Source organism: Megalobrama amblycephala, linkage group LG18, assembly GCF_018812025.1.
Source record: "Megalobrama amblycephala isolate DHTTF-2021 linkage group LG18, ASM1881202v1, whole genome shotgun sequence".
Lineage (NCBI taxonomy): Eukaryota > Metazoa > Chordata > Actinopteri > Cypriniformes > Xenocyprididae > Megalobrama > Megalobrama amblycephala.
Window position 1 is genome coordinate 2,779,031 of NC_063061.1, and position 26,028 is coordinate 2,805,058.

Genomic DNA, 26,028 nt, shown 5'->3' on the forward strand with positions numbered 1-26,028 from the left:
GGCAATATAATTTCGTTGTACTGCAATGACAATAAAGCTTCTATTCTATTCTAATAATAAAAACGTGTTGGGATATTAAAAGTAACAAAAAAATTAATTAAAACCTTATCAAATGTACCACTTCCGCCTACCTGAAATACTGCAGTTTGAGTTATATTACTGCGGATCCCCTTCATTTTGATTTGGTCATTTGATAATCCACTGCTGTCACTCAAACACTCCTAATGCCAAGATGATCATCAATCAATCAATCATTACTGTTCAGAAATACACAGATTACACCCAAATCAAATGAAATGACCGGAAAAGCACTGAATGGTTGTGTCTCCACAGCTATAGATCTGCCCTATGTAGACAGCATTCAGTACAACACTGCAGCACTTCCATTATTACTCTCCCTTAAAATGATTTTCTTCTTTTGCCCACTTTCCTCATTAATATCTCATGCTGACAGATTAATAACAGAGATTCCTGCACACGTTTAATTTCACACAGACACAGCAGTCAGAAGGACATGATTATGTTTATTGTTCGACCAGGTATATACAATAATCACAGGCATAAGAGCTCATAACTCACCTCATATTAGTGTGAAAACACAGTAGTACACTGGAATATCAGTTTTGCAGGATTATGTAAACATGATCAGAAACAAGTACCTATTAAGTGCAAACAATAAAGGTGATCATCCGTCCCAAAATGACAGAACAAAACGGCATTTACTGTAAATTAAACAGAAAATCAACAGATCGTGCAGATCTATTGTAAACTCATGTTTCTGAGAAGCTCAATAATACTAAAATCTCCAACACAAACATCAACTCACAACGACTGCAAATCAGAGCACGTGCTTTTCTTAAGAAACATTATTCGGATAGTGTTATCCAGAAAATCTGAAGACATAAACCTGCTCAGATTAGGCTGGTTTTGCTGGTCCAACTGAGTCACTGTTAAACCAGAAACAAACGGGTGAAACCTTCATGTCTGGATCACAAATCAGTCCAACATTAAATGAAACTGATGACAGAAAGAAGAGGATGGTGAATAATGTCACAATGCAAAACAATGTAATGGTCCAGAAACAAACTTGCTCAGTTGGACGAGACCTTCACTAGTCTCACAGCGGTCAACATTAACTCTAACCACCACTAAAAAGGACATTAAAATGTGACAAAATGAACGCTGGCTTGCAGAAAACGCTGCAAAGCAACAAACAGGTTTTTCACAGCTCTGATGGCCACAAACGAAGAGAAGGATGTGCGTCAGTCTCTCCAGAGGCTCATCCCTCAGGACGTGTCCGAGCCGAAGAGCAGCAGCAGCTCGTGACACATGATGAAGCTGAAGAAATAAACGCAGAGGTCGGAGAAGACGTGGCTCATCTTCCTGTAGGTGTCCATGGAGCGGCTGATGACCTCGGCAGGGATTCCCGACAGCAGCAGAGCCGCGGTCAGCACCGTCGTCTTGCTCTTCTTCTCCACCTGAAGGGTCAGACGAGGGAAGAACCTTATACAGCATCCCGCGCAAGATCAGCCTACAGAGAACCCAACTACAGTCTGCATGTTATTATCATCTACAGTCAGTGGCAACATCAAAACCGCTTTACAACTTACATCATCAGTTCCAAAGCAGAGACAAACCTTTGGAAAGTATTTGTGCAATCCCATGAATCCCAGCTCAAGAGTGAGGAACGGAGCAAATATGGACTGAAAAACAGAAGAGACAGCGTTTAGATGAGCACTGGACACAGCAGAAACACACACCTGCGCCGCAACACTCACCAAATACTGGCAAACAAAGATGCGCACGAAGACGGCGAGAGCGACGCTGCCGACGAGCCTGAAGAGACAGAACGGGTCCAGATCTTCTGCCTCGCCGTCGCCGCCGTCCTGAGCCGCCTTCTCACTGGACAGCTGCCCGCGCAGCTTCATGGCATCGTCGAAGCGGGACAGGTACTTCTGCAGACCCCTGCGAGGAGAGGACGAGAGCTCGTCGGCCGACAGATCCCCGCGCGGCCGCTGCCGAAGCCCTCGGGACACGTCCTCCTCCCCCACGGCGTCACTGGAGTTCCTGTCGGGCGGCTCGGAGCTACTCCCGCCGGACTCGGACGGATGAGGAGAGAGTCTCTTAGCGGAGCCGGACCAGGGCTCGTGCCGCTCCAGATCCAGGTGGAATCGCGGCTCCAGGACGCTTCGGGCTGCTTTACAAATGCAAACACAAACAGAGAAAGACCATATTCAGTTACATTCATGTAATCATAATTAGAATAACTGCAATATTCTAATACCGCGATATTGACAAGCCAACCGCAGAGGATGGCAAGTAACCACCGCAAACGTTTCTTCTGTTTTCATGAGGCTGTGCTCTTCTTGTTTAACATTTCATTGCATGCTAAATACGTTAATAATGATAACAAGAGTGAAGAGTGTAATTTTTTTTGCCAACTGGCTCTTGTTCAACTTCATTAAGACTCTGTGTACCATTGTGACTTCATGAATGAATCAGCAGGTTTGAACGCATTTGAATGAACGATTTAATGACTCGCTCATAAAGACAGTCCCTTGATTGACAGCCTGTCTAGAATGTGCAGACAAATCCCTGGTGAAATATCCACACTCTTGGAAAGCCCATTATCCAGTCAGATTCGAGGATCGGAACTAACTGCTATTTATATAACAATAGGCCAACAAGCTTTGTAAAGGCGCTAATATATCATATAGCGCGATGTTGAGCCACTCAAAATTCAAGGGAAATTCCTTCACCGTAACAGCCCTAATCATAATCATTTATCATACAGCTGGTTACCAGTCAGTGTCACTTATTGCCTTTTTCCCCACATCACATGTTTTGGTATGGTCATTAGGTATCATTCAGGTGCTTAAAAACTCAAAATTCTGACACTATGGTGTCTGAAACTCATGTCCAAACACACCAATCTGATTGGCTGAATGTATGGACGTTGTGACATTAGCGTAGGGCATCACCGAGTCTATAAATAGATGCCAGAAATGCAAGTAGACAGCTTTTTTGTCTTTGGAAGCTGTATGTTTGTTGAGCGCTTGTCTGCCTGCAATCCTGTGTGTGAAAACAAGTTAGGAGTTTGTACTCCATGTCAGGGTTGAGATACAGGATGTACCTGCTTTATTACGGCAGATGACACATGGCAAATGTGTGTAATGTGTATGGGTGAAGAACATGCAAGGTTAGTCCTCGAGGGAGCTGACTGATCTCTCCAACTCATGCATATCGCTGTGGAGGAAACCTGCCTTACCCACAAAGCCTTGCCGTGTTACATCTAACCTAGTGGGTAAAGCATATGCGGCAGCAGGTCAGGCCAGTGCGTCCCTGCACACCATGGCGGTTCTCCAGGCATACCAGGCTGACCTGCTAAAAGATCTGGTTCACGGTGAGGGGTTAGGGGCAGTTCAAGAACTCCACTGAGTCAGAGATCTAGCCCTCCGGCAACCTAAAAAAAAAAAAAAACAGCCAGTGTAATCGCCCATTCTATAGCCATAGTTTTTATAGAACGTTATCTGTGGTTCAACCTCACAGGGATAAAAGAAAAAGATAAGGCCTTTTTCCTTGATGCCCTGATATTGCTCTCCGGCCTGTTTGGCGACAGGTATCAGGAGGCAAAACTTCAGTCTGTGGTGTTCAAGGAGCGAATCCCTCACTGTGTCCAGGAGGAGTCGGCGGCTTCCACCAGCCATGCTTGACCGGGGCCAGCTCCAGGAGGGAGGAGCAGAAGGCGAGTGTGGCTTCTCACCTCGACATTGTGTGCCAGATTTTCTTCGAGGCTCTTATCCCACCAGCTTTGGTGATTTGGTAGATGGATGTGTCCGACGGCCAATTCGCCCCACGAGCGAAACCTCCCTCCCAGACAGTTCACTGCTTCAGGGCCTCGAACAGGCCAAAACTGTCAGAAAGATTATTCCTGTCAGACTTTGCGGCAGCGTGGCAACTTCTGCCCAACGTTTCTCAGTGAGTTCTGAACACTATAAGAAAAGTTTGCTTCCTGTCCACCCTGTTTCCAAGGTGTGGTAGCAATGAAGGTGCGTCAGATAGGAGACAAAAACTTTCCTCGAACAATTGCTACAATCTCTCCTGGCAAAAGGGGCCATAGAACATGTACCCATCCCAGAGAGAGGCAGCGTTTTACACACTGTACTTTATTGTGCCCAAAAAGGATGAGGGCTGCATCCGATTTTAGATCTGAGGGTCCTGAACTATACTCTGTAGACATACTGGTTCAAGATGATTACCCTAAAACTCAGTGTTACAAATCCAATTTGAGGATTTGTTTGTGACGACAGATCTAAAGGATGCACATCGAGGTTCTGCCAGAACACAGGAAGTTTCTCGGGTTTGCTTTCGAGAGCGAAGATTACCAATATCGAGTTCCTCCATTCGGCCTAGCTTTTTCCCAACACACATTCACCAAATGCATAAATGTTGCTCTGGCTCCTCTGTGTCTCCAGGGCATCCATGTACTGAATTACATAGACAATTGGCTTATACTAGCTCAATCAGAGGGGTTAGCGGCACAGCATGGAGATGTTGTGCTCACTCATATGAAGCATCTGGGACTTTGATTAAACCCCAAGAAAAGTGTACTTTCTCGCAAAGAGAGAACCATGTTTCTATGGGTAGTGTGGGATTCGCCCACGATGCAGGCACATCTGCTTCCTGCAGGTGTGATTTTGATTCTGAACACTGTAAAAGACATCAAGCTAGGTCAGGACATGAGACCTTTCCAGCGCTGCAGGCTACGTGCTCAACAACTTTGGAAAAAGCCATGGTTTCTCAACAGAGGCTTGGCATTAGGGACGTGTTGCCATCGCAAGTCTCTAATGATGGACGCCTCTCTCACGTGCTGGGGTGCGATTCCACCAGGACCACCTCCTTCTAGTGGCTCTGTTAATGTCTCTCCAATCTGGAGTGATCTTCTCTCTCTAATGCAGGGGATCTGGAAGCTTTGGGTCTGGCCCCTGATGGTTACCAGCTCATAGATTCTGATCTTTCTGCTGAAGACACTGAGACAATTCTCAGTTCTAGACCTCCTTCTATTAGGAGTTTGTGTGCCCTGAAATTGCAATTATTTGTAACATGGTGTGAACAGCATGAGGTGATAGTTAACTGCACTGCTGGAATTCCTTCAAAAACGTGTCTCAGCAGGCCTGGCTCCGGCTACCTTAAGGGTATATGTGGCCGCTATCCGCTAGCCACATAGTGTCTCGGTTCATCAGCAGGTCACAAGTTCATTCCTGGGACCTAGCATTGGTCCTGGGAGCCTTAACAGAAGCCCCATTTGAGCTCATGGAGTTCAGAAAAAAAATGCAGGCTCTCAAAGTGTCTCTTTTGTTAGCATTAACACCACTCAAGAGAGTAGGAGACCTCCAGGTCCTTTCAGTAGCCTCCTCCTGCTTAGACTTTGCACCTGGTGATGTCAGAGTGCCCCAGACCGGACTACATTCCAAAAGTACCTTCTGCAGCTCCTCAGCCGGTCACTTTGCAGGCTTTCTTTCCTTCACCTCATGAGATGCTGGAGCAAGAAAGCCTCCACCTGCTATGTTCCGTCCATGCCGTCCATGTCCACCGCTCAGGCCAGTGGCGTAGATCCTCTCAGCTCGAAGTTTGCTTTGGTGGTCACAATAGAGGTAACGTCATCACCAAGCAGCGTATGTCGCATTGGAGTACAGATGCTATCACCCTCTCCTATGAGGTGTGTGGAATGGCTTCTCCTCTAGGGATCAGGGCCGACTCCACTATGAGTGTAGCGTCTTCCAGAGATCTTGTGAGGGATGCACTTTTACTGGCCCTCCGCACACATTCATCAGGTTCTACAGTTTGGACACAAATTCAACCCCAAGATCCCGAGTCCTTCAGGGTTGAGCGAATCCAGTCTGCACTCAACAAGCATCTGTGCTTATACCCGTTACCGATGTTAGAATTAAAGTTCCCATAGCATCAATGACATGACACTGCGTCGACTTCCATTCGAACAGGAACGTCAGTTTAGGTTAAGTTTGTAACCTGGTTTCCTGAGAAGGGACCAGGACGCTGGCGGCACCATTGCCACGCCTCGGGTACGCCTGTGCATCTTCTTCAGAAAAATGGTATCTGTTGATGCGCATTTCTGGCGTCTATTAATGGACTCTGTGATGCCACGTCACATCGTTCATGTTCAGACACCGGCTCACATGGAAGGGAACCTGGTTACACACGTAACCCGAGACATTTCTCGATTTTAATCAATTCTCATTTTGATGAACCAGCATTGATTCTTAAATCCCAAAAATCGATATTTTATTCTGTGCCGTTTTTAGTTGATGCTTGAACAAAGCTTCACTAAACATTATTTGTAGCACAAATAATCATAAGCTCTGTGCTTTGATATTTTTGATATGAAATTCATGATATTATTACCTGTTCTTCAATATTTAATGTATGTTTGAATAAATCTGTCACGAAAGTTATGGTAGCTGGTGTATGTTTATATTTAAAACAACAGCAAAAAGAGTATTGTCATGAAATAGTTATTATTTTATGATTGCCTCATTTGTAATTTAAATGTCTGTACACAGATCAGTTGTTAGTTTTAACCTGTAATATTATATAGTAGTAATGTAGTGACTGACAGGTTCTCTGTGTAGTTTACAGCATTAGTTCAGAGATTTTTTTTTTTTTTTTTACTTGAGAGAAAATTACATACTTTACCTAAAATACATCCAAATGAATCGATATTGAATTAAACTGAATCATCCAAATTGAATTGAATCGTGAAACTTGTGTCAATGTCCATCACTAGTAAGTGGACTTTTGTCTCACAGACTCATAGTTGCTGAGACACGGTCAACATGATCAGCTCTGTTTCTTATCAATTATTCACACAGGTTGGGCCTCATGAATCTGCCGTTTAAAATGTATTTTTAACTGGAATTCAAATTTAAGAATATTGCAAAATGTAAAACAAAACACATTACGGAATGAAATGCATAAATGTTTTGGATTCTGCTCTATTTCTATGCATCTAATCAAATGTAAGTGAGTGAGTGTCATTGATCATCTGACTCTTTCTGATGATCTCAGATCCTGCTGGAGAAACTGATCATCAGGTGAAGCTCATGTCAGAAACAGAAGAATCAGAATCACTGTACATTAAATGAATCATAAGGGGAAGGGTTTTGTAAATCAGCCTCGGGGTTAATAACACTCAGTCATTGTGACTGCTGCATCAGAGCTCACATCTGTCGGCGCTGCTGCTGTCGGCGTCACTCTTACTGAAGCCCACGATCTTATTCATCCGATCCTCGGAGTTCAGCAGTAATTTCCTCCTCCGGATCTCCGCGCGCCTCTGAGCCGCGGTGCGCGCGCTCTTCTCCTGCTGCGGCGCGCTCTCGCTCTCCTCACTCACTTCCATTGCTCAGATTTGTGATGTTACAGCAGTTATTAAATATAATCCGTCTGCGGCTCCTGTCTCTCTCTGTGCGTGTTATTATTGACGGGGCGGGGCCTCGCGCAACATTATGACGTCGCGCATAATGTGTCTCCTATGAATGACGAACCCGTTTCAGAATAAAAGCCAGAGATCATCATCTCACTTTACAATAACAGTGGAAAGTAATGATCTAATATTTGTGAAGATTATTGTGTAAGCGTGTAAGAATCATAAACCAATCCAAAAGCCAATAGAAGAAGCTGTCAAATAATCAATTTTTTTATAGAAACATTTTAGGGAAGTATATAGAACACAACCATTCAAATATACATTTACACAGTTTTGTGTTGGTGAAATAATATTTCTGGTCTTTACAGAAAAGAGTAAATAAGGGTTTTTACCATGGGTAAACTTTGGTTTTACAGACAGAAATGTACAATGTAAAAAAGGTTTATCAGTAAATACCTATCCTTAAAAACTCTTATCCAACTGTATAAACCTAATATAACATCTTTATACAACAAAGAAAAATAAAGTTTAACAGATTAAAATAAATGAAGCACTCTAAAAGTTTAAAAATCGCCATGAAATCAAAATGGACAGTTATTGTTTGTTTTTTTTTTGTTTTTTTATGGAATATTGCAGTGTTTATTATAAATGATTTATCGGTGCACATCATTATTAAATTCATGTGTCTCATAATCTTGAATCAGAATATCTTCCTCTTGCAGCATCTCTTCTCTTCTCTGATGACGAGGGCGGGGCAACCTGTCACTCACATGAGATCCACCAATAGCAAACCACAACCATCCAATCAATTCCCCACAGACAAAATCAAGCCCCGCCCTACATTTGTTCTTGTTCCAGAAGGTCATGAAGATGACTGTGGTTTAAAAGGCGAGAGCCATGGAGTCAGTAGCAGCTCATCATCTGAACACAAACTCCCCTACCGTGGGATCGCATCTCCTCTCTTCTGTCAACAGAGACGACCGCTTGGGTTTCACCAAACCACCGCCCGTCGAGGAGGCCGCTGCAGTCCACCTGTGCTCGAACACTCATGGGTGGAAGTCGTCGCTATCGCTTCCCTCAAAGCCGTGCCATGCTACTGCCTACATTGATGAGAAGATGCTCATGGCAGCAGCAGCATCTGCAATTCACACTATGGCAGTGCTTCAGGTCTCCAGGCGAAGATGCTGCAGGCCTGGGATGAGAGAGGTCCAGATCCTGAGTCGTTCATGAAACTGCGCTCGTCCACAGACCTGGTGCTCAGATTGATGAAGAAGACTGCTCAGGGCATTGGTCACTGTTTGGGCAGCCTGGTGTTCCTTCAGCGTCACAGCTGGAGCTGACACAGATGAGGGACTGGGACTTCAGGCACTTCACAAGCACTTTGAGAAAGCTTATGAAGTCTGTGAAGGCAGCTCTTTCTCCTGTCGAGCAGAGCAGAATATGCACATTATGCATCTGAATTATTTTGACGACTGGCTTATCATCCTAGCCAAGTGTCAGGGTGTGGTAGAAAGCCACATACAACAGCTTCTGGATCACTTACAGTGCCTGGGGCTGTCTATCAACATGCAGAAGAGTCCCTCGCAAAGCACCGTCCTCTTGGGTACGATCCTAGACTCGCGATCGTTGTGAGCGCGCATGTCTCAGGTCCGTGTCCAATCGCTACTCAGCGCTCTCACCGTATTCAGGCCAGGGAGATCAGTTTCTCTTTCAGCTGCAGTAGTTGTGTGACTCCTGCGTATGAAACCGCTTCAGCTCTGGTTGAATATGGGGGCACGGCTATATGGGCACGCTGACCACTTGGCTCAACACCTCCTGAGTGGTCAGGAGGAAAGTCGTTGACAGACTGGGGAGCCCCTTTGAGACAGCAGGCCAGCTTGTGGCACTTGGACGAGTGTGCAGTCAAAGAGGCACATAAACTGCCTAGAGCTGAAGGCAGTATCTTTAGCTTTGCAGCACTTCCTTCTGTTTGTCAAGGACCGTCATGTTCTTGTTTAATCACCAAGGGGGTACTCATTCTCGCTTGCTTCAAGGGCTGGTGGAATGTTTCCTCTAGTGGCTGGACAGGAACCTCCTATCGGTATGAGCAGGCCACATTCCCGGCTGTCTGAATTGGGCGCAGACATGCTGTCCAGGAATGGTCCAGATAATTTGGAGCCTGTTTGGGGAAGCAGTGGTCATTTGTTCGCCTCGGAGGAGAACGCTAATTGCCTGCTGTTCTTTTCAGTGATGAGTGCTCCCCTAAGGGGATGCGTTATCAAGCCACTGGCCAAAGAAACGCACATATGCATTTCCCCCGGTCAAAATAACGCTGCTGGTGCTGCACAAGATCAGAGAGGGACAGGAGACCCGTGATTTCCAGAGCTAGTGGAACGTCTGGTGGCTCCCCGTGGACGGCTCCGTTACGGAGGAACCTGCTGTCTGAAATGATGTGGCACTCCATGCCAGAACTATAGAACCTGCATGTCTGACAGGTCAGAGCGAAGGGCAGACATTGAGTAGGCCACAAAGTTTCTTGGATACGATTGTGGAAGCAAGAGCCCCGTCGACCAGATGACATTATGCTCTGAAAAGAAAAGTCTTCGCATCCTGGTGTAAAGCGAGAAATGAGGACTCAGTGACCTGTGGTTTCTGTACCAGGTCGTTTCTACAGGACCGTTTGGATAACGGGCGCACTCCATCCACTCTAAAGGTGTACATGGGTGCCATTTCAGTTTTTCATTTGCTCATTTATTGTCCCTCAGTAGGGAGCAGAGTTTGCTAGCAAGCTTTCTGCTGCATCCCTCTCGTCCTGGTACCCGTCTGGGATTTGTCTCTGGTGCCTAGTGCACTTTCTGAACCACCACATTCAAGATGGTGCTTTTACTCGCTCTGGCGTGTGGGAAGAGAGTTGATGATTTACATGGTACAGTCTAGATGAAGATGACTGTATGGTCAGACTGACACCCAGACTTGCATATGTGCCCAAATTGTTGTCTAGTCATTTCAGGCTGTCGGAGCAGCTGTCTGTCTGTTTCAGAGTTTGCAGTAAGTTCTGCCGCTTGTCTCATTGGACTGTAGCTATAGCATTAACGTATGCTTCTAAAATCACACTTGCCCCAGTGGAGTTTGTGTTCATCTACTAGGAGTGTGGCTTCTTATTGGGCCTGGAATAACGGGATGTCGATTCAGGACATTTGTTCGGCTGCGGATTGGTCTTCTCAGAACACCTTTGCTAGATTTTACAATCTTGAGATTCCCTGTTTTGCACTGCATGCTTTGTCTGTGCAGAGAGATGTCAGCTGATTTGATTGGTTGTTTAGACAGCTGGCCACGCCCTTCCCTGTCAACTGTGTGATTTGAACTAGGTCCGGTACCTTCTGCCTCTTTGACTGGATCGTTTATTCCTTGCCTTAGCAAAGTGGCAATGTGCTTGTTTTGTGTCGCCTTATGCTTTAGCAGCAGATCTCACTTGTTTCATCAGTTTAGTATTTTCATACGTTAACACTTGCAGGTGTGTTTGTTGCTTTATAGTACCAGCGATGCTGTTATTAGTTCGTCTGTGGGCTCTCGTTATGAGTATATCACCCTTGAGTCAGCTCCTCGCCCTGTTATAGTGTCATTGGGTTGGCTGTCGGTGGTTTCCTCTAGGTCCACCAGCTGGTATACAAGACTTGAGACTCTACTCTAGTTGTCTGCTATCTGTGAGTCCCCGTTCAGTGTGTTTAAGTTGTGTAACACCTATAGTGTTAACACACAATGTCAAGAGACCGACTCAAAAGGGAATGTCTCCAGTTACTCCCGTAACCTCAGTTCCCTGAGAGGTTTCACACGACACTGTCTAACAAACAAAGTCTTATTGATCCTGCTTTGGCAGTCAAAAGTTTCTGAGGCAATGGTGACGAGAGCCCAGATATGTAGTGTAATGCTCCGCCCCTCGCTCAAGCGCTCAAACGCCATTGGCCAGCGATATTTACTGGTGTGATGCAATCAGGCTTCAGTGTTCGAGGAAGGAGGGGGATACCCGATAGTGTTCACACTCCCTCCTCCCAGCGAACCGAGAGTAACCGGAGACGTCTTCAGGTCATGTTGACATCGGTGCAATGTTTAGCTGAGAACATGAACACAGACTTAACTTTGTCTAAAGAAAAACCAAAGCATCTGTGCACTGAGAAAAACAAAAAAACAAATTCATGGTCCAATTATTCAGTAGAGGTCATGCGAGGCTTCCTCTTTAATGATCATTTAATTCCTTCAGAAAGTTCACATGTACAAAATTGCAGAGAATTTACAAATTGCTCAAAAACACAGTTGTGCTAAAATGAGCTTAACAACTGAGAGGAAACGAGAGGATTTCTTTTTTTATTCATCTAAAAAAATATCCCTCTGAATGATAAACTTGATTACCCAAGAAATGTCTGCAAACATAATCAAGACCGTGAAGATTATTGTTCTTATACTCTTCCTTCATCAGTTCTTCATTCACAGCCAGTCATTTGACATAATTATCTATTATCTGCGGAGAGATCTGAAGAATCTCTACATATATTCTGTATTTTGGATTATATTTCAAGCTTTAAGCTCACAGTCATCTTCCACGTCTCTCTGCAGTCGCTCATTCTGCTGTCAGATTAACCAGTCCATAAAAATCTCTCTTCACGGGGAAAAGAAATAATTAAAGTCCCAAGCAGTTTATTTTTCTTTTTATCATCTCGCATCATCTGAATAATGTTTTTACTAAAATTAACAATCTTTTGATATATAATATAGGTTTATCAATATACATGTTTCTATAATGTTTGAAGATCACAGAGTCGAGTGTCTGAATTCGCCCACGTGAAACACGACAGACTCACACAGCATCTCTCCAGCACATTTCCACCAGTCCCACCGAAGGCAAATATCGATCTCAACTGAATTGCCTCTCATAAATTAAAACAAATGACTGAAGAACACAAACTGAAACGAATAAATGTGTGAGAATGAACAGCACTAATTATGAAGCTCTAAATCTGAATAGCACTCATTATAAAGGTTGTAAGAAAGTCATAAGAAACAATTTTTCCTACATTTTCATTTTTTTTTAGTAAAAGGCAATAAATTAGAAATGATCTGCGCTCAGACACATCCTCATACAGACTGACGGCGAGGCGAGGGAAGCGCTCGTGAACGTGACGTGTGTGTCGGTGCAAACACAGGCATCACGGCTGTAGTGTGAGACTCGGCTGCGGTGTGACCATCACTTGCAGATCTGCTGTTGCAGGTGCAGCAGGAACTCGTAGTACGACAGAGCGGATTCACTGAGGTCCTCGATCATGTTCTGCATGAAATCAGCCTTCAGCGGACTCTCGTCTCTGAAAGACAACATTCATACGGCGTCAGTCATTCAGAGTCTCACAATAACATCATACCATCAGTTTCTGCTGGAAATGAGACCGTGACGAAGCCGGTAACACTATATACTTTTGATGCATTAATTTTGCACCTTATATGATCTCATATAATAGTTATGTTACACCATTAAAAAAGTGTAACACATATTAAAGCACATGACAAAACTATTTTCAGATGAACAAGGAATCTGCTATTATAATGCACTTTAACTTTGGTTTCAATTATTTAAGGAAAGACGTAATGCATTACAGGGTACATTATGAATAACTTTATAATGCATTATACATAAAGGCTTTAAAACACCAATTTAGATAAAAGCAAAATCTAATCCTTTTAGTTTTGATTTCATGGGCCGTTTCATAAATATATTCACGAGCGAGGCGCCACCATAGAGACAGATTAGCGCATAATTAATTCTTCCTTCCAGCCAATGTGTGTCGAGTAAGAAATCAATATTCATCACTTACAGTATACAGAATTAATATAAACTTTCATCAATAATATCAGCAAACAGATCATTAGTTCCAGTTGTTATGAATGTCATAAAAGCTTGATTTGTGCATTTCAAACTACTGATCTGTTAGTTTAAAGTTAATGCATTTAACAAAACATTTTTCCTAGTAAATGTTCAAATGGTGATCAGTGTGTGAATTAATTAATGTCACGTAGAATTATTTACATACTAATGTTGCATTTGATTAAGAGCCATAAAAGACTTTATTTCAGTTGAATGATAATAGCGTAAATGGACGACGCGCGGTGTGTTTTTGTGAAAAATGGCCTCAAAAAGTAAGAAAGTTCCTGAACATGAACTGTAGGAGAAAGATTAGTTGATTTTCAAAGCGACACGTGGACGCGCGTGTCTGACCTGATGACGTGCAGGACGGGGTGGAACGGCCGGCGTTCTCTCAGCCAGTCGATCAAAGCTCGGAACCGGGATGATTCTGCCGTGTCCAACTCTGGGAGCTGATTCTGTGTGGAAACACAACACCGTCAGACACGCCGGACTCTCTCATCACTGAGCTGATGAACGTCACACTAATGCTGATCTGCAGAGATCTTTACTCCAGCAGGGAAGGGACCGGGATGATTCTGCTGCATTACAGATCAGACACTTGCATGTTTTTAGGTGAGCTATACACACTCCTCTCTGTACTGTACACTTATTTTGTCTTTTTATTCTTAACATCAGGTAAAAGAGACTGCCAATGACAGCTCAGATACATTCAATCACATGTATTTTAATGTTTATTCATGTACTTTGTCCCTTTTTTAAATAAAATAAATTGTGAGTCATTAGACTGATGCTGAACTCAAAATACAGCAGCAGCGCGTCACTAGAGCAGAGCTGTAGTTCAGTTACCATGTTGAGAGGAACCGCAGCGTAACTGTCCACTCCCAGCACCTGCGTGAGGAACACTGGGTTACAGTTTCGTCCAATCCAGAGATACATGACCTGAAAGAGAGGAGAGCGTGAGCGGAGCTGTACGACAGAAGCATTCATAACTGCATCAAGAGAGATTCACTGTGTTGAACAGCTGGAACGCTCGACTCTGATTGGTCAGTTATTGGTCTAATGTTTCCTGATGATGAGCGTCGTCAATAGCAACACCGCTTGGCCTAAAGCCAGCGCTTCCTGTCTCACATCACAGTGCAGACTTCATACAAACGCCACTGACAACGACTGGACTGTAATACTGTTCATGTGTTCGTCTTGTTGCTAGAATGTTTTTTGTACCCTGTAATGCAGGGGTGTCCAAACCTGTTCCTGGAGGGCCACTGACCCTAACCCTAATTACACACACCTGAACCAGCTGATCAAGGTTTTTAGGCATACAGGAAACGTCCAGGCAGGTGTGTTGAGAAACGCTGGGGTTAAACTCTGCAGGACCGAGTTTGGACACGCCTGCCGTAATGGATTATAACAGCGGTGCGACGGATCATATTACGGTTTGAGTCACAGATCGATCATTTTTAGGATCAGCAAAAAAGGATGAGAATAAATAAATAAAAAATGCAAATAAAAATGGGAGGTTTTAAGACAAATGTAACTTTGCTTCCCATTTATTACTTTAGCAACACTTTAACTTTGATACCGCAGCAAAAACTCCTGAATAATAAAGTTCAAACATTATCAAAGACAAATGAGTCAAAATAATATATACACAAATGAAAACATAGAATAGTTAGGTCTAACAGCAGCCTAGTGTTCAGGAACAGAAATGTAATAATTAATATAAATATAATTGTAATTACACTGAATGCATAGTGTGCACTGTATAAACTAAATATAATGTCACTAATCGCACAGAACCAATAAGATGAAACGATTTCTTTCTCAAATTATCTCAACTGTTTAGGTTCACTTCAGACTTTATAACGACTGTATAGAAGAATACTTGTCGAGACGGGGATTTTTAGATTGTGTGTGTGTGTGTGTGTGTGTGTGTGTGTGTGTGTGTGTGTGTGTGTGTGTGTGTGTGTGTGTGTGTGTGTGTGTGTGTGTGTGTCCGTTCAAGCTGAAGGAATGGTGAAACAGAGCTCGATTATGTGCTTTGAGTGTGTGCACAGAAAACAACGTGCCACTGCGAAATCTGCCTTCTTACAAACACGTACAAATAATAAACTTTCACTATATAACCCTAAATGAGGTTAATCCGCGAATCACATGCGTTCTGATCCGTGAGGCCGGGTTCGTATGATCCGTTAGATTATAACATCATAAACAGGTAAGATTTCAAAAACGTTATTTATGTGATTGAAACTGTAATATTTGATGAGCTCATGAAATATTTCAGCTCAACTTTAATTATTTACTCATACAGTAAACGAGCGCTGATGACCCCGTCAGGTTTGAGATAACGACCGGCTGGATCATTAACACAAGAGAGAGATGAAGTCTGTGAGTGTGTGTGAACTCACTGTGCCGCAGTCCATGAGGAAGGCGGCGTCCCGGCTCAGTTTCTCCACAGACAGCTGCAGCGCTCTGGGCTGAGGGATGGTGCGGTCACTGACGTTCAGCGCCCCCTGTGGGCGAGAGCATGTCAAACACGTCACCATACAGGCCTTTTATTCATGACATGCATAAACCTCGCCCCTCCCCTGGATAACTAGTACTTGAAAAGAAGACAGACAAAAGCGCCCATCCCTAATAACAGCCCAGTGTCCAATCTAAGCAGGCGGTTCATGACCAGAGCTGCAGTGAAACCCATTGGTCGGTGGTGATGATGTAATTGGAGAGTGTGGCTCTGAGGCTCCGCCTTCTTTGCACTAACCTCGTCACTCAGGTTATCCACTCGGTACAGGCTGGGATGGACCATGAGCATGAGATACGCCAGCGGCTGGCACTTCAGCTGACCCATGGCAAACACGCGCTCGTCCAGCCGGGTGCCGGCGCTCGTCCGGAAGGCTTTCTGAAAGAGAAGAGGCGGTCAGTGTGTGGCGGCGGCGTGACGGCGGAGCTGCGGCGCTCGGGCTGACGTACGTGTTTGAGCAGGGCCAGGATGTAGAGCGGGAACAGACGCAGGCAGGCGGGAGCCAGCAGACCGGGCTGCTGGACGCTCAGCACCGAGGAGCGGTACGACACCAGCGTGTCGATGGCCGCGTTGATCAGGGCGTCCCGCGCGTCGCCCAGACTGGCCGTCACGGAGCGATCCACAGCTGAACGAGAGCAGAAACACATCAGATCACATGACGTCACACATCAGATCAGGGTGTCGTGGGATATGAGGGCCGTACCCATGCTGGCCAGGAGAGCGGCGATGGCCTGAACATCGGCTCCGGCGAAGATGTCGCTCAGAGAGTTGACCACCGGCAGACACAGCGTGTGCACTCGAATCCTCCTCTCGCCTGCAAGAGCACAGAGACACCGTGAGCGTCATGTGACGGCAGACCACATGATGTCAGCAGATCACATGACGGCAGCACCTTTGCTGGACGTGTAGAGCAGCGCGGCCTGGAAGGACACCACCTGCAGGTCCAGCAGGTTCTCCTCGATGGACATCTGCACGGCGAAGCCGGCGTCGGGGTTGACGTTGGCCAGAGACAGCAGGTCCGTGGAGCGCACAAAGAAGTTCCCGTGGAACGTGTGTATGGACAGACCTGGAGGAGACAGAGACCGGAGCATTAGCGACGCCACAGGCCGGACTCCGGTACGGGACGCGCTGGACTCCACTGACCTTTGGTGCAGCGTATCCTCATGACGGCCTCGAAGCCGATCTTGCGCGTCAGGTACCTCTTCAGATCCTTCTGGAAGCGCTCCGTCTGAGACGGGTTGTGCTGCTTGTGGTACGAGGGGTAGAAATACACACTTCCTGCAGAGTATCTGGATATACAACCTACAGGAAGAGAGAGAGAGAGAGAGATCAAACACACTGTGTTATGCTCAATATATATCCTCAAACGTGTTTATGACAGACTGCTGTGAATCAGCATGAAACCTCTTCTGAGCGCATTATCAGCGACTTCACAAAGAACGTCTGACGCGATTTTAACTTGATAAATCAAACTGCCTCTCCTCCAGTCCTTCTGTCTCTGATAGGTTGGATCTTTATGTTATGAAGAGGAGCGACTTTTCCACTGAATTGAAAGACTTTCCTGCCATCGAGGAGGAAGATAGAGGATGTGAAGCTGCCGTCTCGCCGCGTTCAGTTCTAGTCTGGTTTGTTTATATCGCGCTGCCGTTCTGCTAGTGACGTTAGGGCAGTATTTTGATTTTCTGTCATGATTGTGAAAAATGTGGCCATTGTAGGTCATTTATGCTGAATCGAGAATTGCAACAGGAGCTCACATCATCGTTTAAAGAAAAAACTGGACGGTGTGATACAATTGTTGCCTTTTATATGTTTAAAAACACACTAAGGGAAGCAGGTTGAGGAGGTGACGGGGAGACGCCGTATATCAAATCTAATGATGTCACTGATTTAACCCACTCCCTATCACTCAATAAAATAATCACATTTTGAAAGTGTTGTCTTTGTTGTTGAATCGACGTCTGTCAGCTTTTTAAACATTTATTTATTTGGACATTTTCTGACGGCTGAAGCAGCAGCGCGTGACACTGTTTCCATGGTAACCAGATCAACAGTGTGAACGGAATTCTACAAACTGAAGTGAAAACACCAAATTATCATCAAATGGGATAAAATAGCATCTCTTCCCTGCAAACGATACCATGAAGAATGTGGATATTTAACCAAGTCAAAAACAAATAAGGTAAGCAGGTGTCCATATTCATTTCAGTGACAGCAGACGCAAAACGCTATTAAAGGCCACAACTTTTAAAGTTAAAAAACAATATAAGTTATAAAAATGGTATAAGTTACGTAAACTATATAAACATCTTCTGGGTTCTCGATTTTATCGATTTGAGCAATCATAAACGACGCAAAACATACGAATTTTGAGTTTTTGATAGGATTCCTATATAGAAAAATCAGTCCCTGCCCTCCAGACTCATTCGCGCTGCTGCTGTGACGTCATGTGTGAACAACCTATTAGAGTCTTTTATCAAGTTAAAGTATTTTAGTTTAACTGTAGAAACATCCTTCAGCTCGTGTCTTTCTGCTGTCAATTCTGCTCTGATTTTATCAAGTAAACGCAAGAATAACTTTGATATTGTTAGTAATATTTCAACTGGACTGAAGCAGGTTTACTTGATTATCCAGACATTATTAGAAACATCATGAGTATCAAATATGATCATCAGGTTTATTTGTTCATCTCTCAATCATCATTGCATTGCATTATATGTATTAATTATTGGCAGATATTGATATTTATATGCATTTTATGTCAGTATCTGCTGTTATAAAGATATAATTGATTTACATCACAAGCATCAGAATTTCATCTCGCTCTTTGTCCATATAAATATTAACATCTGCACCAAACTGCATGTTTACTCAGTTTAGGCCTCTGTTAGTAAAGCGCTGCACATAAGTGTCTGTATATCACACACACACACACACACACACACACACACACACACACACACACACACACACACACACACACACACACACACACACGAGTCTAAACCAGCCGGAGACACATCACTTCCTGTGCAGTCATGACTAACCTAGAGAGGACAGATCGCAGTACTGAGCGCTCAGCAGGAACAGATCCACCGCCACATGATGACCAGAACAGTCCAGAGCCAGTTTCTTATAGAAGTCTGTGGCAGGACTGAGATTCTGGACGTCCTGTAACAGAAAACAGCCATCAAACGATGAAGCAGATCGACTTTCACAAGAGACTAGAGTATTAACGTTCATGTCGAGGACTCAAAGTTCCTGTCAAATTAACATCCAGCACTGCAAATGATAAACTCTTATCAAAGTACTAAAGTGTTGTAAAATAGAAGTGTCGTTAAATCACATCTAACTGTGTGCCAGTGAAGTGAGTCCAGGGTAAGTGTTGAACCCAAGGGTCAAAGCAGTGAATTTACACACTGATCAATCGATCGATCAATCATGAGGACAGTGTCTGAACCTTGGCAGGCGCTCTCTGGTTGGGCTCCTCTCTGGGCTTGAGCGCTCCGATGCCGACGGTGGGCAGCTGGGTCTGGAACACAGACATGCGTCCGCCGGTGGGCGACAGCAGCTTGAACGCGGCCTGCAGCGCCGGACCCAGACCGGACTGAGTCTCCATCGTCCTGCTGAACATCTGCGGCAGACTCGCCAGCAGATCCTGGACCAGCTGCAACGAGACGACACACACGTCACATGGTTTACTGCATCACATCACGTCAGGTTTAGACCCAGAGCACACTCGCTCACCTCTCTGCACTCGTTCAGGTTGACCAACAGGCTGTCCGGAGTGGGCAAGAACACATCTGAGGGAGGAGAAGACGAAAGCGTCTCATCTCTGATACGTCACTGAACATCTACAGCGTTAGGGGCTGATGGGAAAGAGCAGCTTACCGTCGATGTCTGACACGATGAGCATCTGCGGCTGCGAGAGTCCTTCTTGGAGGTTGTAGAAATGGATGGTGCTGTCAAACGTGATGAAGCCGATTTTCATCCGAGTGTCTCCGGGAAGCCTTCACGGTAAAGAAACATGTGACACACGGATCAGCGAACGGTGCGAGTGAACAGAGGCTCATGGGTGACGCTCACTTACGAGTCCAGGTTGTCAAGAAGAGACTGGCAGACGACATCCAGATATCCGGTCTCCACCGCGTTGTGAGACACGTCCAGGACGAACAGGTAGACGGCGGGCTGCGGCGGCCTCAGCTGAGGACAAACACACATGTGCGGTCAGAGACACATATAGATCTGAACAGTGACATCATGAGCACAATCTCAGGCCCGCGTTCGGCCGTACCATGTATTCTGACGGGGCGATGAACTCGATGGTGGCGTTCTGGACCTCTGGTCTTTTGTGAGGCGCTCCGTATGACCTGCTGACCGGATTATACATGAACTCCTCTGGAACTGTGAGGAAACACATGGTCAGATCACACTGCGTTAACACCAGAACAACAGAGCATGTGACCAGAGCGAGTGTTTACAGCAGCGAACCGCCCTCACCATCATTGACTCGATGACACAGATTGCACTTCCATCTTCTGGCGTCCACGAACGACACGAACGGGTTGATGTACGTCCGACAAGAGCGACAGCGTACGATATTACTGGAGGTCACAACGGGTAGCTGCTGAAGAGAGAGACACCGGCTGATTAATAATGACTGATTAATAATGACTGATTAATAATGACTGATTAATAATGACTGATTAATAATGACTGAAAGACTGATAAAGGAACAGCTCACCCAAAAATAAAAAATGTCGTCCCAAACACACTCGGCACTGAAGGACGACTCTCTAACGGCTCCAGACCGCAGTGTAAACGATCACAAATTCGACAAAAAATTACATGATTTCAATTTCTCACTGGCAACAGGAAAACGTCATGTGGATTCTGTGACCTCAGAGCGAGCGAGAGTTCACAGCGATGACTGATTCTCCAACAGCTGACTCTTATGAAGCACTCTAGAATAAGATTCACTCACTCTGGAGTCAGTGATTCACTCAAATGACTCCCTCACTGAACAGCAAGTCAACTCTTTCAGTGACGTTTGATTAGAGATGAACTGTTTCTATCTGCACTTTAGATTTGTGAGACTGAGGCCTTGTTTACACCTGTATTTAGTGTCGTCCACTTGTGATCCGATCGACCAAACACATCTTAATACCAGGTGGGAACAGGGCCTTAACTGCTTGTTAAGAGCTGCAGTACACATGTGGCTAAAGATGCATCATGATCTTCTTTTGAACAATCTTGATATTGATTCTTAAAAACAGACTCCCATGATTGATCTAGAATAACTCCCATCCTGCAGATGTTATTGCTGAACGTAACAAACACATAAAAGATTTGTTTTAGCCGACGCAGTGGTGCAACAGATCGCTGTATCCACCTCAACCGCCACCGTGTGACCCGATCAGGCGATCATCACTTCCTCTTTACCGTTAGTTACAGCAGCAAATAAACATCAAACAACTTACTGAAATGAATCATGTCTCATATAATCCATCAACAGCAGATTATATCACTTTTGCCCTTATCTTGTAAATCTAATTTTCACATCATTTTTGCCCTGGCTCATGTTCATGATGGTCTACTTCTGAAACTCTTCATGAACCTGGTTGGGAATCACTGCAGACACGAACACGAACCGAAGATCTGAACAAGGATTTGGCAACTAAAAAAAGCAATTCAGCACAATGTTTCACTTTAGGAGTCCTGTTTCATGAGACAACACGTGTGATGAAAGATTCAGTTCCTGTTCATCATTACTGAGTGTAAGTTTGTGTTCTGAACTTCTGTGTTTGGAACGACACGAGGAGAAATAAACCATGACAGTTTTAATTTCTGGGTGAACCACACCTTTAAACGTTCAGCGAGTGAGCGGATGAGATGTGAAGCGTGACTTACGGAGAGGTCTTTGAACGGGTGCAGCAGGAGGCCGAGGGGAAGCTTAGCTTTGTTCAGCAGAGACTGAGTCTGAGGGATGCTGGTCAGAGTGCAGCGGAAGACCCTGCGGACGAGACACAAGCAGTGAGAGACGGCACAACACACCTGCAGGAGACGGGAGAGGAGGACACTGACTCTGGGCTGCAGTTGAGCTTCTGCAGGTCCTGCGGCAGACACGGGGCGGGCGGCGTCACGGCTCCTGCGGGGAGGAGGCTGCGCTCCTGCAGCAGGTTGACCACACGCAGGGCCTCGGGCGGCTGCGACTGCAGGCTCATGGCCGCCAGAGACGGACTCAGCTGAGCGGCGCTGACAGACGGCTGGACAGACAACACACCCTTTATTCTGTGTGATGACAGCTACAGTAGAGATCACGCTGCAGAGCGGCAGTAATGTGAGGCGGGTACCTGCGGGTAGTGCTGCTGCTGCGGCGCCGGTGCTGGACTGTGATAGGCCGGCTGGAGAGAGGGGTAGGAGGAGCCCGTCGGCCGGTTCATCGGAGCAGGCTGAGCCGGATACAGTCCTGCTGTACACAAACACACTCAGATATCAGTCGGGTTAGGACGACAGCTGATGTCACAGGACAAATACGAGTTCAGTCAGATGATGAAACCCTTAATAACTGAACATGAAGAACCGTAACCTTTTGTCAGTGACGGATACCGTCTACAATGGTCACGGCGCTCTCTTACCGTCGCTGTGTGGGGCGAGAGGCGGCGGCGGGACAGGGGGAGGCGGTGTTCCTCTCATCGCTGCTGACGGTCCGAACGCTGGCGGAGGGCCGTACGACTGATGGGGCGCCATTACATTCAGCGCAGGTGGAGCTGTGACAGATCAAACAGGTCAACAGTGCATTACTGAACCGAATCACCCTCTCGTCTGATGAACGGATGAAAGCACAAATACTCCTTGTAGCTCAGCTAATGCCAGACGCTCACAGATCCATGTAAATAATGACAGCAGAGTCAGAGTAATGCGTTTCCCACAGGATTTTTGAGGGCATATAAACCTGCTATCCGACTCTGAGCAGAGGTCAAGGTTCACTTCCAGCACAAAACACTGGATCGGTGTCAAACCGCCCACTTTATGGACCCGTGTCACGCCTGACATGCTGAATTTGACATGAGAGACACTTTCATAATGTCTATTTTCACACACTAATTTTGTACTAAATATACCAAAAATTCTTCTTTAGTACTTCCAGATAATCCTAGAAACATCTAAATGTGCTCAACTGAGCTATTTTGAGACACCTTGAATATGAAAATGTGCTTTTAACATATTATCTCTGTGTTGAAACAAGTGTTTAGTGACCACTCTTAGTTCACTCGAACCCGTTTATGAAAAGAAAGTGTATGAAAGATGGGTTTAAGTGTCCTAAGAGTGACTAAATACAGTTTTAATATAGAGATGGTGTGTTTTCTCACGTCATTATTAGTGTTTAGGCCCATGTGACGTCAGTGTGTGTGTGTGTGTGTGTGTGTGTGTGTGTGTGTGTGTGTGTGTGTGTGTGTGTGTGTGTGTGTGTGTGACGTCAGTACCGTGCTGCAGGGCTGCCGGAGGCTGCATAGTGTTCTGGAAGACGGGAGGTGTGCTGGTTCCGCTGGCGTACGGAGCCGGGCTCACGTGGTTCCCCGCAGGGGCCAGTGTGGCGCCGCTCCAGCTGCTGGGCTGCTGAGGATGCTGGGAGTAGCTGCTGGGGGGCGGCGGGGTGGCCGAGGCCTGTGGCGGGCCCATCCTGTGGCTGGGTGACGCGGGCAGAGCGGCGGGCGTGCCCACGGGTGAAGGCTGGTGCCGGTTGGAGCTGTAGTAGCCGGGTCCGGCCGGCGGAGGGCCTTTGGTCGGCAGGCTGTTCATGTAGCCCGGCAGGGGCGGAGCCATGAAGCCCTGATTAGAGGGGTAAACGCCCACGGGGTTCTGCGACGGACCTGCGGCACAAAACCACCATTAAAGAGTCCGTTACAATCCAAACTCAAAGAATGATCCTGTTAAAACAGCGACTAACGACAGAATGAACATCACTAATCTAATCTAACACCGCTGAACCACATGATCAATCTGAACCTGACGCTAGACTCCTCCGAGGAATCAGATGCGAACCCAATGACATCATATTCAGAAGTCAATCACTGGTGAAGTGAGTGTTGAGCGTGAAGGACCCTCACACACCTGATCCGCTCACATCTCGGCTAGAGGAGCTTCTGCTCGACTCGACCCTCTTTTGGATGAGCGGCTCTAAAAAGGGCCAAATGTGTGTGGTACCGTACTGTTCACGCCCCTTCATTAGAGGTTCAGGTAACTACATCTGCTCTGAAGCGCCTGTCATGTGACGAGTCAGAAACACTCCATTCTTTGATTTTAATCGATTATCATTTTGATAAAGTGATATTGAGTCTTGAAGGGTTAAATTCTGTCATTAATTACTCTCCCTTATGTCGTTTCACACCCGTCAGACCTTCATTCATCTTCAGAACACAAATTAAGATATTTTTGATGAAATCCAAGAGGTTTATGACTCATATAATGTAATCAACAATTTCAAGGTCCAGAAATGTACTAAAGACACTGTTAAAACAGTCATGTGACTGCAGCGGTTCAACCTTAATGTTATGAAGAGACGAGAATACTTTCTGTGTGCAAAAACAAAACAAATAATGACTTTATTCAACAATCTCTTCTCTTCTGTCATTATCTTACGCAGGTGACGCAGTGAAGCTTCCGTGTTTACGTCCGAACGCCGGCTCAGTATTGGCCGAAGCTGATCACGTGATCAGCTGATGCAGGAGCCGGCCAATAATAAGTCGGCATTCTGACGAAGAACCTGGAAGCGCTGGACGTAAACAACGAATGAGAATGACGCAGAAGAGATTGTTGAATAAAGTGATTATTTTTGCGCACAAAAAGTATTCTCGTCTCTTCATAACATTAAGGTTAAACCGCTGCAGTCACATGACTGTTTTAACGACGTCGTTAGTACCTTTCTGGACCTTGAAAGTGTTGATTATATTGTATGAGTCATAAACCTCTTGGATTTCATCAAAAATATCTTAATTTGTGTTTTGAAGATGAATGAAGGTCTGACGGGTGTGGAACGACATGAGGGAGTAATTAATGACATTATTTAATTATTGGCTGAACTAACCCTTTAATCCCTGTTTTCAGTTGATGAAAACATTATTTGTAGCTCGTGACATCCAATAATCACAATAATCTCTGTGCTTTGATACTTTTGATATGAAACAGTCTCAGATTTCAGATAATTTGAGTTTAATCAGTAAATTCAGTCAATAAATGTGTTTTTGTGTCTTTAATGTGTGTGACGGATCATAAAGCGATCATCTCTTCTTTACTATTAGTTCCAGCAGCAAATAAACATGAATGAACATCAGAAGGTTCAGAACTGACTGAAATCAATCATGTGTCACGTGATCATCAATCAGTGTTTCAACCGCGGAAACTTCAATAAAACAGCCGGAGGACAATATTATGACAGACACCGTTTAAATGTTTAGATTTCAACAACAAATTATAATAAGATATTACTGTAATAAAACCTGCTTTGTGTGTAATGTAAATGTCTGTACTCAGATCAGCGGTTAGTTTTAGCCTGTAATATTACAGTAATGAAGTGACTGACAAGCTTTAGTTCAGAGAAAGTGACACGTATTGACGAGATCAGAGCTGAATCGACTCTCAAGCTTGTGAATCAGTGTTGAGCTCTGAGAGGAACATCTCTCCCGACACATGACCGAAACCGGCGCTGAACCGCTTTCAGAAGCGATCTGACTCCGACGCGACTCTCTGTGACTGACGCTCAGAGCTCGCCGCGAGTCGGTTCACCGTGTTCGGATCTTCTCTGACAGGTCGTGTGGAGTTCTGAACTTTACTCGGATCATCGCAGGTTTGGCCTTCATCGAGCGACGCGACGCACTGGCACGCTCCTGGCTCGTCGCGTCGCGTCACTGAAGTGATCAAACTCTGAAGAAATCGGCCTACGAGCGTCGCGAAACACTCGACACGGACACCGCGCTTTAAGCGTGGCGTTCACTACATCGACGCGTTGAGACACGACAGCGGCGCGTTTTTTACTCACCGTTCGTGTACGAGCCTCCAGCGCCGTTCTGTGACGCGAAGCCGCCGCTGGACATCCTGAAAGACGCGCAGATTCACTGGAGTCAGTACCGAGCGGCTCGCGGCGCGATGTGTCGATCACAGGCCCGCGGCTCCGGTCAT

The 26,028-nt window shown here is 45.4% G+C and overlaps 2 protein-coding genes across 9 annotated transcripts; both read right to left on the minus strand.

Moving 5' to 3' along the window:
• Nucleotides 1–504: 504 nt before the first annotated feature.
• Nucleotides 505–7,547, minus strand: camlg (calcium modulating ligand). Of its 4 annotated transcripts, none has more exons than XM_048166666.1 (4): nt 7,243–7,547; nt 1,779–2,194; nt 1,611–1,703; nt 505–1,478 (listed from the first exon to the last, which is right to left on the minus strand). In XM_048166666.1, exons 1-4 carry the CDS (start codon nt 7,415–7,417, stop codon nt 1,287–1,289), a joined length of 876 nt encoding a protein of 291 aa, XP_048022623.1. In that variant the 5' UTR covers nt 7,418–7,547; the 3' UTR covers nt 505–1,286. The 4 variants fall into 4 exon arrangements, with proteins under 4 accessions (XP_048022623.1, XP_048022625.1, XP_048022622.1 ...); XM_048166668.1 differs by having other exon boundaries at nt 1,638–1,703; nt 7,243–7,543; XM_048166665.1 differs by having other exon boundaries at nt 1,779–2,197; nt 7,243–7,543.
• A 4,078-nt stretch (nt 7,548–11,625) lies between these two features.
• Nucleotides 11,626–26,026, minus strand: sec24a (SEC24 homolog A, COPII coat complex component). Of its 5 annotated transcripts, none has more exons than XM_048166642.1 (22): nt 25,889–26,026; nt 23,337–23,723; nt 22,488–22,619; nt 22,203–22,318; nt 21,934–22,115; nt 21,760–21,862; nt 20,350–20,476; nt 20,144–20,253; nt 19,940–20,052; nt 19,741–19,859; nt 19,597–19,652; nt 19,310–19,516; nt 18,897–19,020; nt 16,996–17,154; nt 16,745–16,918; nt 16,556–16,666; nt 16,302–16,477; nt 16,093–16,230; nt 15,740–15,844; nt 14,181–14,273; nt 13,686–13,789; nt 11,626–12,777 (listed from the first exon to the last, which is right to left on the minus strand). In XM_048166642.1, the coding sequence occupies exons 1-22, from the start codon at nt 25,941–25,943 to the stop codon at nt 12,663–12,665; spliced, it is 3,006 nt and encodes a 1,001-aa protein (XP_048022599.1). In that variant the 5' UTR covers nt 25,944–26,026; the 3' UTR covers nt 11,626–12,662. The 5 variants fall into 5 exon arrangements, with proteins under 5 accessions (XP_048022599.1, XP_048022595.1, XP_048022598.1 ...); XM_048166638.1 differs by having other exon boundaries at nt 21,934–22,133; XM_048166641.1 differs by having other exon boundaries at nt 22,203–22,321.
• Nucleotides 26,027–26,028: the final 2 nt, after the last annotated feature.

Bases quoted from the DNA above. Each gene is read 5' to 3' on its own strand.
- camlg (XM_048166665.1), bottom strand. From the start codon at position 7,417: ATGGAAGTGAGTGAGGAGAGCGAGAGCGCGCCGCAGCAGGAGAAGAGC. The intron at 1,704-1,778 runs GTGAGTGTTGCG...TCTGTTTTTCAG, and splicing joins TCTTTGTTTGCCAGTATTTG to TCCATATTTGCTCCGTTCCT. The intron at 1,479-1,610 runs GTAAGTTGTAAA...CTGACCCTTCAG, and splicing joins TCTGCTTTGGAACTGATGAT to GTGGAGAAGAAGAGCAAGAC.
- sec24a (XM_048166637.1), bottom strand. From the start codon at position 25,943: ATGTCCAGCGGCGGCTTCGCGTCACAGAACGGCGCTGGAGGCTCGTAC. The intron at 19,860-19,939 runs GTAAGTGAGCGT...TTTACCGTGAAG, and splicing joins CTTCTTGACAACCTGGACTC to GCTTCCCGGAGACACTCGGA. The intron at 14,274-15,739 runs GTGAGTTCACAC...CCTCTCTTTCAG, and splicing joins TCCTCATGGACTGCGGCACA to GTCATGTATCTCTGGATTGG.